Raw genomic sequence first — 13273 nt, forward strand, 5'->3', positions numbered from 1 at the left:
GGTCCCTGAAGAAGCTGAGACCATACCTCTTTGGGACTCACTTCCTAGTACAAACTGACCACAGACCTCTCAAATGGCTGATGCAAATGAAAGGTGAAAATCCTAAACTGTTGAGGTGGTCCATCTCCCTACAGGGAATGGACTTTATAGTGGAACACAGACCTGGGACTGCCCATGCCAATGCAGATGGCCTTTCCAGGTTCTTCCACTTAGAAAATGAAGACTCTCTTGGGAAAGGTTAGTCTCATCCTCTTTCGTTTGGGGGGGGGTTGTGTAAGGAAATGCCTCCTTGGCATGGTTGCCCCCTGACTTTTTGCCTTTGCTGATGCTATGTTTACAATTGAAAGTGTGCTGAGGCCTGCTAACCAGGCCCCAGCACCAGTGTTCTTTCCCTAACCTGTACTTTTGTACCCACAATTGGCAGACCCTGGCATCCAGATAAGTCCCTTGTAACTGGTACTTCTAGTACCAAGGGCCCTGATGCCAAGGAAGGTCTCTAAGGGCTGCAGCATGTCTTATGCCACCCTGGAGACCTCTCACTCAGCACAGACACCCTGCTTGCCAGCTTGTGTGTGCTAGTGAGGACAAAATGAGTAAGTCGACATGGCACTCCCCTCAGGGTGCCATGCCAGCCTCTCACTGCCTATGCAGTATAGGTAAGACACCCCTCTAGCAGGCCTTACAGCCCTAAGGCAGGGTGCACTATACCATAGGTGAGGGTACCAGTGCATGAGCATGGTACCCCTACAGTGTCTAAACAAAACCTTAGACATTGTAAGTGCAGGGTAGCCATAAGAGTATATGGTCTGGGAGTTTGTCAAACACGAACTCCACAGCACCATAATGGCTACACTGAAAACTGGGAAGTTTGGTATCAAACTTCTCAGCACAATAAATGCACACTGATGCCAGTGTACATTTTATTGTCAAATACACCCCAGAGGGCACCTTAGAGGTGCCCCCTGAAACTTAACCGACTATCTGTGTAGGCTGACTAGTTTTAGCAGCCTGCCACAAACCGAGACATGTTGCTGGCCCCATGGGGAGAGTGCCTTTGTCACTCTGAGGCCAGTAACAAAGCCTGCACTGGGTGGAGATGCTAACACCTCCCCCAGGCAGGAATTGTCACACCTGGCGGTGAGCCTCAAAGGCTCACCTCCTTTGTGCCAACCCAGCAGGACACTCCAGCTAGTGGAGTTGCCCGCCCCCTCCGGCCAGGCCCCACTTTTGGCGGCAAGGCCGGAGAAAATAATGAGAAAAACAAGGAGGAGTCACTGGCCAGTCAGGACAGCCCCTAAGGTGTCCTGAGCTGAAGTGACTCTAACTTTTAGAAATCCTCCATCTTGCAGATGGAGGATTCCCCCAATAGGGTTAGGATCGTGACCCCCTCCCCTTGGGAGGAGGCACAAAGAGGGTGTACCCACCCTCAGGGCTAGTAGCCATTGGCTACTAACCCCCCAGACCTAAACACGCCCTTAAATTTAGTATTTAAGGGCTACCCTGAACCCTAGAAAATCAGATTCCTGCAACTACAAGAAGAAGGACTGCCTAGCTGAAAACCCCTGCAGAGGAAGACCAGAAGACGACAACTGCCTTGGCTCCAGAAACTCACCGGCCTGTCTCCTGCCTTCCAAAGATCCTGCTCCAGCGACGCCTTCCGAAGGGACCAGCGACCTCGACATCCTCTGAGGACTGCCCCTGCTTCGAAAAGACAAGAAACTCCCGAGGACAGCGGACCTGCTCCAAGAAAAGCTGCAACTTTGTTTCCAGCAGCTTTAAAGAACCCTGCAAGCTCCCCGCAAGAAGCGTGAGACTTGCAACACTGCACCCGGCGACCCCGACTCGGCTGGTGGCGATCCAACACCTCAGGAGGGACCCCAGGACTACTCTGATACTGTGAGTACCAAAACCTGTCCCCCCTGAGTTCCCACAGCGCCGCCTGCAGAGGGAATCCCGAGGCTTCCCCTGACCGCGACTCTTTGAATCCAAAGTCCCGACGCCTGGGAGAGACCCTGCACCCGCAGCCCCCAGGACCTGAAGGACCGGACTTTCACTGGAGAAGTGACCCCCAGGAGTCCCTCTCCCTTGCCCAAGTGGAGGTTTCCCCGAGGAACCCCCCCCTTGCCTGCCTGCAGCGCTGAAGAGATCCCGAGATCTCCCATTAACTTCCATTACGAACCCGACGCTTGTTTCTACACTGCACCCGGCCGCCCCCGCGCTGCTGAGGGTGAAATTTCTGTGTGGGCTCTTCATTTTTAGCTCAGGCAGCCAGGAGCAAGACATGCATGATTTGCGCAGACTCCTGGCTGCCTGAGCTGAACTTTGCTGGGCTGAAGAGGTCACAGCTCATATGGGCGTGACCTCCTTGGCTTAGCAAAGGTGCCTCAGGGCCCTCCCCCGGGTGACGAAGAAAACGTCACCCATTGACTTCGACCTGGATGCTTCAGGTTTAAGCCCTGAAGCACCCAGGGTGAGTGTCAATCAGTGACACCTCGTCACAGAGTGGGGTGGGGTCAGCAGTCTCACTTACCCCACCCCACTCTGTAACGAGGCTGGGACTGCTGCCTTCCCTCACTGGCTGACCTAAGGAAGGCAATAGTCCCAACCCTCCTGGGACCTCCGAGGCTGAAGATAAGTGTGTGTGTGTGTGTGTGCGTGTGTGATCTTTTTAAATGAATGTTTGGTGCGTGCATGTATGTTTGAATGTTGATGAGTGTTGGTAATGGGTGTGCATGCATGCGTGTGTGTGTGAAAGTGTGAGTGAGCTTCCCACCCAGCCCACTCCCTCTTAAAACTGCTGGCTGCCACTGGCCCCAGTTAATGTTTCTAGGAAGCCCAAAGGTGAACTCTCCAATATGCCTAGTTCATGTAACCGTGCCTCAATGAACAAGGCTTGTGGCCTTTCCAGCCTCTTCCCAGGAGCCTATTAAGCCACTAAAACAAACATGTGTTAAGTGTAGCAGTCAAGATGCAAAAATAAATGCTTTCCAATATCCTAAAGAGATGAGTCAGCATAACCCTTCCTCGCGAACCAAAGCTGCCCATGGGGGTGTCAACATGCATCCCTTAATCGTGATTTTAGACACGTTCATGGCTTCAAGTACAAAGAAGAAAGTTAGGTGTGAGTGTGGTTTAAACAATAAAAGCTTTATAGTGTTATGTGTTCTGACACATTTGTTATTTTGATTTCTAATATACTCGCCAAGTGAAGGACTGCAGTCCTTTCATTAAGAAGCATAAATGTCATTACACAAATAAATTTTCATTCAGAAATAATGAGCGGCCAATTGGTGAACGATGTCTGCCAGGAATGCAACATTTGATGAAGGAAAAGTCCCCAAAACTTCCTGTTACTCCTAGCACTTTAAACATAGAAGAGGTGATGGTGCCCTACCTCTCCTTCTCTGTGGCGTAACGAAACTGGAAGGGGTCCCCCTGCACAGAACATGGAGGGCCACACCAGGACTCACACAGGCCAGGTGCTGTGCTGAGGGGGCCCTTGGATGTCAGGGGGCTCCCCGAACTGCAGGGGCCTTTGTTACGACCCTGTTCCATCTCCATCGCAGCCTTGGAAGTACACACACAACTAAATGTTCAGGGTTTTAATAATGTTCAACGCATGCATGGAAAAAACTAAACAAACATTTGCAATGCAATGGGTCTCGCGTTTGCTCGAGTTAGAGCTATTAGCGTTGTAAATTCCTAACTGGACTTTTCTTGCAACATAAATTGAAAATGAAAAGTAAAACAGTTGACATAAGCGAGCTGATTAAAAGCGCCACGGCCACCATGAGAATGAGCACGAAGGAGAGACAAAAAATAAAAGGAAGTTCACTCACTGTCAAACGTATCTGCAAATGTGCATTTGCCATGTAACTGGGTCGGTCTCCAAGGCAATAACATAAAAGTCCCAAGGAGGGACAAATGTAAAGCATTTGCCAATGATCAGAAATGAATTTTGAAAGGCAAACTCATGAACGAGTAATAGTGATGGGTGTGTAGTGGGAGTGGTTAAAAGCCCACAAATAGATTACCACAGGCCAAATTGCTTGCACACTCGACCTAGGAAGGAAGGCTGTGGGTGTGCGGCACCTCTGCTACAGAACAGCAGGGGCTGTGGGTGAAGTGTGGAGACGGGCGAACAGTCACCATGGCAAAGAGATTTTATTGCAATAACGAAGAGGTGGGAGAGAAAAAGGAGAGGTTTTGGAAGGGTTCTCATGTGGTGGCAGTAGTTGCAGTGAGGTAGTCATGCAAGTATGTTTAGCGTAGGAACATCTATTAGATTTGTTATTCTTTTACATTATTTCTTTTTTGAAGTTCATGCTGCTTTCTAATCAGATTATTAAAATTAGAAAAAGGTAATTATAGTGTTTTTATTTTTTTTTAGAAACTGTCATTCAGGTTGTGAAAAATCTTCAAACAATAACTCAGGGAATTAATCTGTTAATGCACTACCTGTTTTTATATGGCATTGAACTAGAGCATTGTAAGTTGTAGCTAGCAAAGATTAAGGCCCTCATTAATAGTTTAGCGGTCTTTTGGCAAGACCGCTGCACTGGTGGCCACCTAAAGGCCACCAGTGATGGCGGTACAGCAACTGCCGTATTACGAGTCACAAACTGAAGACTGCACAAATACAGCCACAAATCCCAAACCACTAGGCCGACCGAGGGCAGGAGAGAGACGGTCCGACCACCAGTACTACCACGCCGACAACACCCCACCCTCCATGTTACAACCCACAAATCAGCACAGCAGTCATTGTATGGTGGAAAACCATTGGCAGTGTGAATCGCTGTGGTCTAAAACTCACCTCCACCAGAACCTGACACCAATTTGGACAGTCTGAATACCCCACACCAGGGACACATCACACAGACACCTGCTAACTGCACTATATAACACACCCTCACGCACCCCCACAATCCTTTGCTACCACAACTACTAAAAGAGGCATGGAGGAGCACACCAACGAAGGACACTGTACATCAATACCATAGGCACCAGCACACATCCCACGCATCACACATCATACAACTGCACCACCAACACAATACACACATCACCACTGCACACATGTACCAGATACCACCAGCATACACAACCAAACACCCCCACCCACCAAGCACCCTACACTGCAGCCTACACACAACACACACCCCTACCCACAATACAACAACCATGTCCCGTCAGAAGCACCCACGTTTCACAGATGATGAGTTGAGGGTCATGGTAGATGAAATCATCAGGGTAGAGCCACAACTATTTGGAGTTCAGGTCCAGCAAACCTTGATAGCCAGGAAAATGGAGTTATGGCGGAGGATCGTTGACAGGGACAACTCAGTGGGCAACCATCCATGCACAAGGGAGGACATCAGGAAGAGGTGGAACGACTGAGGATCATCGGAGGACTTGATTATAGGAAGCCTACAACACTCCTTAGGCGCCAAACACTCCTGTCCAGCATGCATCCCCACCACCCATCGCTTCCTAATCCACCTCATATCACACTTCTGAACCCCCAAAACACCCCACTCCCCTCACCTGCATGCCACACCATCCCACTGCCACTATCCCCACACATTCCCTCCTTAATGCACAGATACAAATCACAATGCCAAGCACCACAACTCCCACAATACATCACTCCCTACACATCAATAGTTCACAGTGGAACGCCTACACGGAAAACCACCAAACTCGTAATGAGGGCCTCAGTCTTTATCTGGTTGAAAGACAGTGACATTTGCAAACCAGTCCTTCATTGTGCTCTTTGGTAAAGAAAGTTATTTTAAAGAAAAAGAAGGGTTTTTTAGCCACCTGCACTCGTCATAAGAAGAGTGTGTATGTAAAAAATTATAATTCTTTTTGTTTGTAAACAAAAAGACAAACTGTGCAACAATTACCTTGTGTCTTCTTACATAACACACTGTATTAATTAATTACATTACGAGTTTGGCGGTCTGAGGACCATCACGGAGGAGGAGGAGGAGGTCGAACCGCTGCGGGCCCGGTGGAGCATACCACCATATTATTGACCATGGTGACCATGGTGATGGTATTATTCACCACAGCCGCCAGTTCCAGGTATGTTCCCGGCAAACATATTACGAGGTCGCACACTGCCAGGAAATCCACAGAGGTTGTCCCACCACAAAAAGCCTGGCGGAAACTAACATAAAAGGGGACAACCACCTTCAGGAACACAGTCATGTCGGCAGCCACCATGGAACCAGAACTGGAAGTCTTCCCAATGCTCCTGCTGCCCATACAACCCCAGAACCAGCGACGGCGACAAACACACCAACCGTAAGAACACCCGCCTAGCACACACTGGAGGAAAGGCCACACACAACACACATGGCACGGCTAGCGGCTGCAACGAACACACGCAAACAAACGCCCATACCAACACACACACATACACACACTCACACACAAACCACACACACAAAATCACACATATGCTAGACATACATGTGGAAGAAAAGCCAGGACAAGTATGTTACCCTTGACACCAAGGGGTCCCTTGGTGCAGCTATAATAAAGGGCAAAGGAAAAAAAGGCCTACTGGCCAGTCCAACTGTAATGGGTGCCCCAGGCGCACAGGGCAAAGACCATGGCCCCAACCTGACTCCTGACTGAGCCGGCACTGACAGTTTACCTCTACAGGTAAGCAGCGCCACCCTGGGGATTATGACCCCGCCAGCTTTTACATTGTGGTAGCACTGCCATGTAAAGGCTGACAGAGACGGGGTGCAGGGGGGCCCCGTCTTGCTGTTCACTGTCTGCATTGCAGACAGTGAACATCGCAAAGAGTGCTGGTGCACCCTACGCACTGCAACATGGCCACCTGATCAATTATGAGCCGGCATCAATGTTGTAGGCTGTTCCCCGCAGGGCCAGGGGCGGAAACGACCCAGCAGGGAACTCGTAATGGGGCCCGTGGAAAGGTGGCTGCACTGGTGGCAACCTAACCACGGGAGTTTGGCAGATGACCTTTCCCATCCACCAAACTCATAATGACCCCCACAGTCTTTAGTCATTATCCTGTATAGAGGGAAGTTGAAGTACAGTTCGGTTATAAGATGAGAGGAATATAGCAACAGTAGAACCTGGAAAAGTGAACCACTTTGGAGACCGCCTAAATTCTTGTTCTGCATTTAAACTGGCCTGCGCGATTATTGTCAGGAGAGCTCATTACTAACGCCAGTGACTCATTAGGCTTGCAGTTTGAAGCAGATTTTAATATTATTCCACTTGTTTGCTTGAGGCTCTGACCTCCTGCCCTGACGTCTGACCTTAACAACATTCACTGTCTCTCGATTATGCAGCATGGAATTTATTGGGAGTAATAAAATCAAACCTTGATCAATGGCACAGACAGATCATCAATGCAGGCTGCATCACTTTCAAAGAGGTCACCACATGCTACTGGGCCCAGCAATGGCAAAGGAAGCACCAACTGTTTTGTTTTAAGTTAGTGCACCTAATATGTCCATTTATGACCTGTTAACTTATCGAGCTGTGGGCCTCATAAAACAATCCTTGACAAAGCCAATCATTTTGGATGCTGTTAAGCGAAAACGTTTTCTCTGCTTTCGTAAGACACAAAGAACAACTGCAGTATATGCAGATGTAAAGTTTTCCTCACATCCAGAGAATAGCCATACCATAAACTGCAGCACTATGGAAATCATAGGTGCAGTATTGTAAACTGTTACAACTACAGAGTGTACAGCAGAAATACAAGCTTGGCTTGCACATACAGCAGCTAAGCATTGGGTAGTCATTGCCTTCCCTACTATCCCACTGGATTGAGAGCCTGGCCCGCCTCCACCAGGCAAGCCCTCTGTGATCCAAAGCCTGGGTTAAGGGCCAATCTTTGTTTGCAAGTAGAATCATTTGTTACCTTGGTTACTAGCATTCCGAAACACAAGGAAGGTCACAGGAGGTGGCTGAAGGGGTAAAACAACAAAGATCAAGGAGGAGGGTGTGGAGGGTAAAAAGCAGGGAGTGCAAAAGCATGGCTTTATTAAAAACAACAACTGTGGGCGGTGCTGGTAGGTTAGCACATTGGGATCATGGCTGCAGGTGCACTTTTATGGCATGCTTCCTAAGTTTCCCTGTGTAATGTAAGTGGTGTTCATGAAAATCACTTCAATTCCTTCATGTTAAGTTAGTGCTTCATAAATGCACGATAAACAGAAATAAATAAATGGCAATGCAGTGCTCGATATCTGTGTAATGTAAGTGGGGCTCATGTAAAACAAGTCAATCCCTTCTTATTGAGTTGGAGCTACGTAATTGTGTGATAAACAGAAATAAATTGCAAAGCTGTGCTGGATCTCTGTGTAATGTAGGTGGTGCTCATGTAAACCACTTCAATAAAAGGTACCAACAGCCTTTATGATTTAATCATTAACAAATAGCTTAAGCAACACATTTCAAACAAATTAACATTTCAAAATCTTTATACACTGTTTCCAAAAACAAAGGTACTACAAAACACAAAGATTATTACATACTTCACAAACTTTACACACTGGCTACAAAAACAAAGGTAACACTTGTAGTTCCAATTAAAAGTGATGGGTGGGCTGTAAGCCCACAGAGTGAATACAGCATTTCTCAAAGTGACTCTGCATGCACTGGCTAGGTAAGACCTAAAAAGTCCTCCTCTATCTCGTTGCCAGCCGAGGAAGAGGGGCAAGTAGGTTGACTCTGACTCCCATTCCATCTGCAGCGATCAATGGCCAGAATGCCATACCTGAACTCAAGGTATAAAGATTTAGGTTGTGGAGGCTCAATCTAGTTCAAGAATGTTTCAAACCGAAATTGCGTTTAAAATCTAAGATCTTCTCAGTTAACACACCAACATTCTTGCTGCATAACCATTTCTCATTGAAATAGGTCCAGTACGTGTTCTTTAATAATGGCAGTGAATTTCTATTTATTAGCTGAGTGTTGTACCACTAATCACTCATTCCTAGTCTAATTAGTCAGGTTTTAATATGTTCAAACCAGGTTATACTCCCCCCTACATCTAACATTTTTACTTCATTGAACAATTGCTTCAGGGGAAGAGGAGAGATACCGGTCCAAATCCTCAGCCAATAGGCTAGTGGTGTAAATTCTGTCATATGCACTATGTTCTTTGGACCAAAATCTAAATGGATTAGAGTTAGGGGGGCAGTCTGTGACAGTGCTAATATTGATCTCATGAAATTGTTCTCCACTTTCTCAAGTCCCTTCAAATGGGACAGACCCTATAACTCAGCCCCATAAATGTCTGCTCCATGTCCTCTTGCAAGATAAATACCAATAGCTGGGGTGACTGGCCTATAATATGAGTTATTGACCCTTTTGAGCATGGTGGAACCAGTATGTTGTAATATAAATTGGCTCTTCGATGGGTGGGGTGCCCACATAAGTGTATTTGATATTCTAACCCCTAAATAGTTGTAGCTTTTGATATTTTCCAAGGGTGCTTCCCCTAACGTTATCTTACTTCTAAAAGACCTGTGTGGGTTGAAGGTAATCAATTTGATTTTTGATACATTAGCTTCCAAATCATATTGTTTACAACAACAAGAACTGATTGAATATGTTTTGTAGCGCCAATGGAAGTTACCAAAAGCATATCATCTGTGAAAAGCAGAGCTGGTACTATACAACACGCTTGCCTCAGTGGGTCATACCTGCAATCTAATAAGGTCTTAATTTTCCCCTTAAACAGAGTAGGGGCCAGTACACATCCTTGGCGGACTCATCAGTTTAACCTAGCACAATCATTCAACTCGCATTCCTTTCCCCACCTCACTTGGACATAGTTATTACTAGCCGTATTATGATTTCTAATAGATTATTTGGCATCACCATCTCTTTCATTGCTCTCCATATGTATTTTCTCCCTGGGAATAAGGTCAAAGGCTGCTCATAGTTCTACAAACACTACATAGATATGTTCCCTTTTAATGACCACACATTTCCATAGGATCAATAAGAACTAAAATATTTGGTCCACGGTTTTCATACTAGCTCTAAAGCCCACTTTAATGGGGACTATATATGGTGATCCTCCATCCATAATTAAATTCTCACTAGTAGCTGGTGACAGAATGATATCTGTGAAACATCAATCACACTGATCGGGGGATAATTTGCTGAATTCCCTTTATCCCCTTTCTTATGTATTGGCACTACTTCCGCACCCATCCACGAATCAATTATTTCAGCCCCTCTTGCTATCACATTAGATGCTTGATTTAAAATAAAGCCCCAGATCACTGGCTCTGAAGCGAACAGGTATCCTTGGATTTTATTAAGGCCCGGAGCATCGCTCTTTTTAAGGTCGTTGAGTGGTTCTATTGTTATATCCAGAATAACACTATTCAGAAGACCACCTCCATCTTCCCCACTGCTATCATTTGCCCTAATGGGTTCCCTAGAATAACTCTGGTTGTAGTAAGGAGGGCTAAAATGTTTAACCGATCTAAGTGGCTGAATATTAAAGTCATCTTCTTTAACCTGCTGGTTTGTTCCTTTAGTGATGAGATACCAGAATTTCTTGCTATCCTTTAAGGCTGCTGCCTCAGCCAGATCCCTCCATATCCTCTCTTCCCAATTTGTTATTCCTTCTGTTTGGGCAGCTTTACATTTATTCCTTTCCTCAACTATATCTCTCCTACAGCCACTTTTAATGGCAGTCAATAATCCTTTCCTAGCTATCTTGCAATTCTGATCATACCATAAAGCCCCACTTGTCTTTACAGCCTTACCCTTTCCCTCTGAGAAGAACTTTTCAATCCTGTTATTTGTATAAAACTACCTATAATAGCTTCATTATCTTGCTCATATCTGTTGATAGCCAATAATGTATGCATTGTATTGGTTCAAATCTGCAATATGATATATTTGTTGCCTTTTCATCATTTGCCATTTTATCCTTCTTTGGTTGCTACTTAAAATGACAGGTATCTCAGTTTGTTGTAAATTTGGGCCACAAGAGAAGATAGGTGTTTGCACCATATACTGGGCTAAGGTGTTATGAGCACTATCTAGCCTTTCTATACATGTCATATCTCTTAAATGTAGCCACAGGGAGACATATAGAAGAACATAATCAATTCTGGATCTGGTGAGTGTCCTTTTGAATGTATAACTTGTACCTTTGTCAGAAGGAGTGAAGCCATTACACACACATAAGTTACATTTTAGTGTCAAGGATGCAACCTGCATTGCTACCTTTGTGTTTTTAACAGGATGAGTACAACACAGACTGGGGATGCCCCTCTCCCTCTTCCTCTGTTAAACTGGGCATGACTTACAGGGGCTCATATGATGTATTTAGGTTGCCTGCCAGGAAGAGATATCTTAGTATTTTTACTTTCTTCCAAATAATCATCTAGGATAAGTATTGTGAACTTCGCACTTGTATAGCGCACTACTCACCCGTTAGGGTCTTAAGGCGCTGTACGCATACCGCTGTGGAACCCCTCCTGGCTTTTCCCTGTGAAGCGCCCACTCCTGGGCAACCCCCAGGGTGAAGCCAGGCAACCAAGCGCTGTCAGGGCCATTGTGGAGATTAAGCAAGCTATTGCCCAGAGTTACAGAGTGGGACCCATTAATTAGATTAGGCACAGAGGCAAGAATTATCTGGTCCAAGGGAATTGAGCCCAAGACCCGCCGAGGTGGGAATTGAACCCTGGCCCCAGGCCAGATCTCTGCATCAGGGTCTGCCGCTTGTGGGTGAAACCTAGTTCTGAGAAAACACTCTGTTATACATGTTTACCATTACATTGAGTAATTCCCCTTATTTGAAGCAAGACTTTGAGCTAATATATGATTGGTCTTGATCTGAAACGTTTTGATGGTACAGTTTATGAATTTCTTAACCCAAAGAATAAGACCACCAGAAGAAGGCCCTGCTGGAGAGTGGGAAGCTTCTATACTGTATTTAATAAAGAAATCTATAGATTGCCCATGTTTCCTGAAAAAGACATGGCTATAAAATTCCCGAATTCCACACAATTCAGTTTGAACCTTAGTCCTACTACATCCCACAAAAGAATTTTGAACATTGCAGGAGTCTTGATGGCTTTAGATGCTTGATTAACTAAGGATTGCATCTCCACAGTTCTCGGCTCTGTTAAACAGAAGCCACTCATTCTTAAAACCAATAACATTTTGAGGTGAGTCTGACTGAGTTTTATCCTTCTAAACATTTGCTTGCTAGATGAGTAAGGATATGTGGAAAGATGTCAGGTGAGCAGTCCAGATGAGGCTTCAATTGGAGTTGTCTGTGTTATGGGAGATATGGGTGATAAGCACACACTTTATTAAATTTTTTAGAGCAATCAAGTTACACTGTCCTAACACCTGGACAGATTTACCATGTCATCAACTCTAAGTCACACAATCTGCCACCACATTAAAGAGGTGAACATGTTTCTTGAGAAACAAGGCACAGGCACATTTCAGCATGCTATCATGATTGCCATATTAATTCAGTTCGCAAAAATATTCTGCAACAATTGTCTCAATAAGAATGAAACACACCACCAAGGGCAGTGAAGGTCCTGCCTCCCCTTAACAAAAAATACACATGTTCTCTCTTTTGAAAACCCGCCACCTTCTTGCTACACAGCCCAAGTCCAATTAGGAGGTATCTTAGGAAATGTAGTAAAGATGTACTCACTGTTGTTCGCTGTCAGTAAAATGGAGGTCCAGCTTCAGCTGGAAATCAGCCTCGCTCAGTGCCTCTTCTACCTGAAAACAATGCAAGTGGGAGTTATTTTTAGCCACTATCCCAAACTTTATTTTATGAATGAACACCTTTATTTGATATAGACATCAACTGCCATCTACTCTCTAAAACATTTTCTACAAGTGCAATAGTATGCAGCAGGACATAAATTGAATGTTCAATTTACCCCAGGAGTAAATGGAAAACATCTCATTATCCTGCACCCATGGATGTTGTTAAGAGGTGTTGGAGCTTGACAGTGAATATTCTGCTTAAGCAATATTTGATTTACAAAGCTTAGCTGAAATAAAATAAATGCTAACTAAACACAACAAAGTCCTGGCAGGTATAGCTTCCTTTGAAAAAGTTAAAGTGCCAATGGGAAGGTGCAGAAGATTCCATCTAAGGCTTCGATTAGGAAAATAGTTCATAATTCTGTCCCTGCTGGTTCAGGACTTCCAATAGAAGTAGATTTTTGAACAGTTGGAATTCACAGAGGTTTCTAATCCAAGAGTAATCCCG

General features: G+C 45.4%; 1 protein-coding gene across 1 annotated transcript in view; it reads right to left on the reverse strand.

Moving 5' to 3' along the window:
- The window catches only part of FAM135B (family with sequence similarity 135 member B), a 1130658-nt gene that overhangs the window by 291292 nt on the left and 826093 nt on the right, over positions 1–13273 (reverse strand). The window contains exon 6 of the mRNA XM_069220795.1: positions 12704–12774. Within this exon, the coding sequence (XP_069076896.1) occupies positions 12704–12774 (71 nt within the window). The remainder of the gene's footprint in view (positions 1–12703; positions 12775–13273) is intronic.

The sequence above is a fragment of the Pleurodeles waltl genome, chromosome 2_2 (assembly GCF_031143425.1).
Source record: "Pleurodeles waltl isolate 20211129_DDA chromosome 2_2, aPleWal1.hap1.20221129, whole genome shotgun sequence".
Taxonomy (NCBI): Eukaryota; Metazoa; Chordata; class Amphibia; order Caudata; family Salamandridae; genus Pleurodeles; species Pleurodeles waltl.